Here is a 5,325-nt window from a genome sequence, read left to right as displayed (position 1 = left end):
ATAAATAAATAAATAAATAAATAAATAGTCATCTTCCAACCTGTTCTGCCAGTAGAAATAAGTTTTGAACTCTTTCCGCTCTCCTTTCCTCCTGCTTCGCAGCGAGCCCTTTCACGGCCTCAGCAAGGTGCGAGTTATATGGATTTTTTTGCAAACTTTATGGACTTTTGAGGTTTTCATACAGGTAAACGTCCAAAGAGGTTGACATGTATGGGACAACAAATACAGACTTGTTGTTATTGAGTTTGTGAACACGAACCACTACCTGAGAGGCACTACTAGCCGCTCCCCTGTCAGAGTGTCGGAGAAGGACGAGTCAGTGCAACGTCAATGAAATGAGAGAGAAGGTGAGGGCGATTGCTGCGTGGGGGTGGGGTGTTATGGGTAGTTTATTTTTCCTGCAATATTTCATTATAGTTTTTAAGACAAAGCTAATTGAAAGGGGCGCTGAGCAGAGTTACAACCAGGAATTACAAATAATTACTTTTTTTCTTCTGCAGTTCGGTGCCCCCTCCAGCAGATGGTGCTCTAGGCGACCGCCTAGTTCGCTTATGCTAAGAGCTGGCTCCGAGGTGACCTGCTGTACAGATTTTATTGAGACTCTGGATATAATCAGTGGTTGTACATCTACAGCTGAGTTAACCCAATGGCCTCCACACCCAAGTAGGAAAACATAAAAACTGCTATGGRTCACTGTGTGACAGTTTAAACCTTTCTAAATGTAAAAAGTTAATTTTAACAGCACAGGAGGGGAAAGTGTGGTTCACTGTTTTAATGAAGCGTGCTGATATCATTTTAAAACAAACACAAGTTGATCTATAAGCAGACACTGTCTTCCTGCTTGTTTCCCAGGGATGGCGTGCTTAGTTCACTGAAACTATTACAAGTGAGAGGTGTGGCTTTGTGTTATGACAGCACAGGTTAGTGAAGCAGGCAACAGGTGTGCACAGTTTACACAGAACAGAGAGTGCTCACTGTGATACCACACTGAAAGCAGAAGGATTTCCTCTGGGAGGAAACTGCAAAAACGACAATCAAAAGGTATGTTTCATTCTGCTGACTGTTACTGTGAAAGGTTATTCTGACCTTTAGCTTTTTAGATTAAAATGCGCACATGATTTTATGGATGGATGAAAAGAGTGGGTATTTGCACGAGTATAACCCTTTTCTTAAAGGCACTTTGTGGATGAAATGTGACGGGAAGACAACTGTCACATGCCATGCAAGGTTAATCAAGAAAAACTTGTCTGAGCGTGTGGTTGTTGAACACACACTCAGGCTGGATGGCCACTAACAAGATCAGGTTCCAACTGAAAAACAAAACCATGCACAAATATGTAGGCCTGTAATACTTATAAAGATACACCAACTAGATGGTTTTTCATGTTGCTTCATTTTACAGGAAATAGACAGCCTCAGAGTCTTACTGTTTTTATTTTTGAAAATGATGACCAGCAGGTCCYTCTACAAAACAAACCGGTTTGATTTGCGTGCCAGTTTTGCAAGACAAATGAGCCGAAATTGTATTGACAAAATAGATTGCAGGATATGACTACCCAGCATTCAAAACCAAATTCATAAAAAAAAAAACATATTTTGAAGACTGAAGGTGTTCTCACTCAATGAGTGCACATCTCTCATTGGTAGCTGTTCCTTCTCCATTTATGAGAATTATGCTCATCATTTTTACTTCAAAATCCTTTGCTTTTGCCATTGATGACCTTTTTTATGTTTTTTAATTCTTCTCACATTATTGACGCCTTGCTCCCAGATTATTTCCCTGACCTTGCAGCCTTGTCGTCTTTTATTTTTGTACCACCCTGGTACACACACCTTTGACCTTGAAAGAAGCACATACACAAAGATATAAAACCAAGTGGAACTGATATGCTTTTTTAATTGTGCATGATAATGTTCAGGTTGTTTTTGAAAAGATCAGGCTGATCTCAGGGCTTTATTAAAATCTAGCTGTTATTTGAGCTTAAAGGGATAGTTCAGATATTTTTAAGTGGAGCTCTTTAAATGTTTCTTATCCATTTAAGCAAATTTGATTTAATATAACAATTGTTTTTGAGTAGATAGAGATGCTAGCAGCCATTCCAATTGGAACAATCCTAAAATGAATTCCAATTTTGAGAAGTTTATAATGGTTTTGTGCAAACACTTTTTCCATTAATCCTTTACATTTCCGTTAATTTTGCATAAATTTATTAATGAAATAAAATTATTACAAATATTTTCCTATCCTGAGTGACAATACCATGTATTTATCAGTTTGAATTTTCTGTCTGTATAGATGACTCATATGCCATGTAAAGMTTCTACAGATGTATCCTGTTTCCCTCTGTTTATGAATACATCATAATGATCGGGTCAGGGCGTGGTCAAATGACCAGAAAGACAAAGGCAGAGAATGAGGAAGTTCAGAGGAAATTACATGGTTTCAAGTTTTGTGGTTTCAGGTTTTACAGTTTGTGAASATTTTCTGTCATTGTTTATATTAACAAAAGATTCCTGACAGTTAATTTTATTTTACCTCTCATTGACATTGTAGAGCTAGCTTATGCTCAACTATTGTTTGTTTCCCTTTAAATTGTGCCACGTTTGTGGGTTGGACAGCTCAGCTGAATTCTGTATTTGGGTTGTGACCATAAAAAACTTACCACACCTTCTCTGCTGATGCCAAACAGCTTATTCTGCTTCAGTCCCTTGTTTGGTGTCACTTTTTGGACTGGATTATTAAGTTCTGAATAAATGTGCATAAACAGATATATAGGCAAATTAATAATTTATTCSGTACCACTTTACAATAAGGCTCCCCTTTYTAGATGGCTTGTAAATAGTTTTTATAGATAGGTTATTAATTCATCTGTAAAGTAAACATTTATTAATGACTATTTGCAAGCCATCTATACGGGGAGCCTTTTTGTATAAAGTGGAACCATTAATTCATTTAACAAACAGGGACCTCAGTGGCATGTGGAAGAACCATACACAGCCACAACATGGCACCAACACCGAAACAAAGTTCTAATKCTGTACTTTGATCTCAAAGCTGAGTGTTATGGCAATATTTATTTAACAAAGACAGAAATACGTGGTCCAAGAGTGAAGGTACTCCGTGAGATGATCAGTTGAGTTTTATTGCAACAACAGGAAACACAGACAACAACCTGGCCTGTCTCTGTGCCTCCGCCTCTGTCACTGTCTCTCCACACCACTGTTGAACCGTTGAACACTGTTCACTCCACTCGAGAGGCCTCATATGTATATTAACAAATACCATTCTGTCATCTTAGCAAGATTTGATACAAGATCAATGGAAAACACAAAGATAAACACAAGTGATATCTAAGAATGACTGTTGTRAGCAGATCTTGTTCTGACTTTAATCATTCTATCTGCAGATGAACAGCATGTCATGAAAACCTAGGTCATTAAAGGATGTCATGAATAACTAGCTTAAACATAAGTATTAGTTCCATTACARTGAGTATTTTATACCTGTAGACCTGGACAAATTCACCACTGATCTACGTGTACAGTACTACTGATCTGTGCTATATTCCTTATTTTCAGGTRAAACGATGGCCAACTTTGGAGGACATGCCATCCCTGGCACCTTTTTCATGCTATATGGCTTTTGGCTGACTGTGAAACACATTCTCCAATACAACTGGAGAACAAGGCAGCCTAAAGGAAGACATATAATGCCGCCATTCTTTAAGAAAATGGAGTACGTTGAAGGAGGATTTCAAATCTTCGCATCCTTTGTGGGTCAGTTACCCATCAAGTTCATCTTTGACACCTATACCTTTTGGTCGATCACGCGATTTGTCTGATGTTGTGTGGTTTCAGGTATTATGGTCGAGCAGTTTGTAGTGGATGGCCCACATGCCCGTCTCTACAACAGGGAGGCCAGTTCATGGGTCAAGCTGATGAACTGGCAGCACAGCACAATGTATCTGTTCTTTGGGATTTCGGGAGTAGCATTGATTGCTTCTACTCTAATCAAAAAAGTGCCAACTGGTGTGGACCGACTTACTATCTCCATGGCTCTTTTTGTTGAAGGTAAACCCCAAAAAACTTGAATTTTGTTGTGTTTTTATATATTTATAAATGCCATAACATGTCCATCTGATGCACGTATTTAAGCTCTCTTTTTTGTGAATTCTTGCATAGGGTTTCTGTTTTATCACCACGTGCATGGCCGGGATCCTCTGGACGCTCACATCCACAGCCTGCTGCTCGTGGCTGTGTTTGGTGGCTCGGCCAGCACCATGCTGGAGGTATTTATCAGAAACAACATTATTCTGGAGCTGACCAGGGCCGGCCTGTTCATCCTGCAGGGCACGTGGTTTTACCAGGTGGGAAAACAAGACGATTGGTTTGGTTTCGATTCAGTTTTAGAAAACACGAACTTGTCTCCGATCTGTTGTCTTCAAATAGAGTTGGAAACTTTGGAACGACGTTAAAAACAGTTGGGTCTTTTTGTAGATGTGTTCTGTGGAAAAAAATTATGAACAATTAATATCTTGCCTGTTGTTGATACATACTCAGTTTGAAGAACAGGTTTGAAAGATTGACTAGCTAGCTATTACTCCACACCATTGCTGTTGTCCTAAAACTTTCTTAGCTATTCAAGCTAATGAAATTTAAAAACTAATAATCACTTAATTTTCTGTAAATTACTTATTTCTGTATGAATTATGAAATGTGAGAAACATGACTTCTTTTAAAGGGGACATATCGTGCAAAATCCACTTTTTTTAGCCGTTAAATACATTTTGTTGTATACTTGGAGTCTCTAGGGGTGTAGAGATCTTTATATTCTGCTTGGATCATAMTCTTCAACCCATTCAGTTTTCCTTATTTTCTATGACATTTTCTGAACTATTACATCAAATTATTTGTGACAGAACTGCAAATAAGGTCTGGACTTCCCAACTACAATTCGTTGATCTATATTCTCCTCTGGCTCCAACATGTAAGGCTGYATTATTTGATCTTAAAGAGACAGCCTCAAAACGAGCTAGTCTGAGACACACTTCAGAAAAGGGGTGAAAGAGGGGCTTGTGAAGCTACAATATGGAGGAATTCAGATCAAAGTATCGCAGTGTCACTTTATATAGAGCCCAAKTGAATTATTTAAATGTGAAAAAGGATTTAAAAGCAGGTTTTTAGGGAGCCTTTAGGGATCGAGATAGGGAGTTATTGAGGAGTATACAGAAGCAGTCAAAGAGACAGCAAGGAGGTTTATAGATGGAAGCTGGAGAGTAAACTGAAAAGGAACAATATCAGAGATGTGTGGTCAGGGATGAAGAA

At 38.5% G+C, this 5,325-nt stretch overlaps 1 protein-coding gene across 1 annotated transcript in view; it reads left to right on the top strand.

Annotated features, from left to right (window-relative positions):
• Positions 1–652: 652 nt before the first annotated feature.
• Positions 653–5,325, top strand: part of tmem45b (transmembrane protein 45B) — a gene marked incomplete in the record, with an annotated part of 8,530 nt that continues 3,857 nt past the window's right edge. The window contains 4 exon segments of the mRNA XM_014003137.1: positions 653–1,041; positions 3,580–3,777; positions 3,859–4,071; positions 4,183–4,367. Of these exon segments, the coding sequence (XP_013858591.1) occupies positions 3,588–3,777; positions 3,859–4,071; positions 4,183–4,367 (588 nt within the window).

This window comes from Austrofundulus limnaeus, unplaced genomic scaffold (assembly GCF_001266775.1).
Source record: "Austrofundulus limnaeus strain Quisiro unplaced genomic scaffold, Austrofundulus_limnaeus-1.0 Scaffold17, whole genome shotgun sequence".
Lineage (NCBI taxonomy): Eukaryota > Metazoa > Chordata > Actinopteri > Cyprinodontiformes > Rivulidae > Austrofundulus > Austrofundulus limnaeus.
This window is presented reverse-complemented; position numbering and strand designations above follow the sequence as displayed.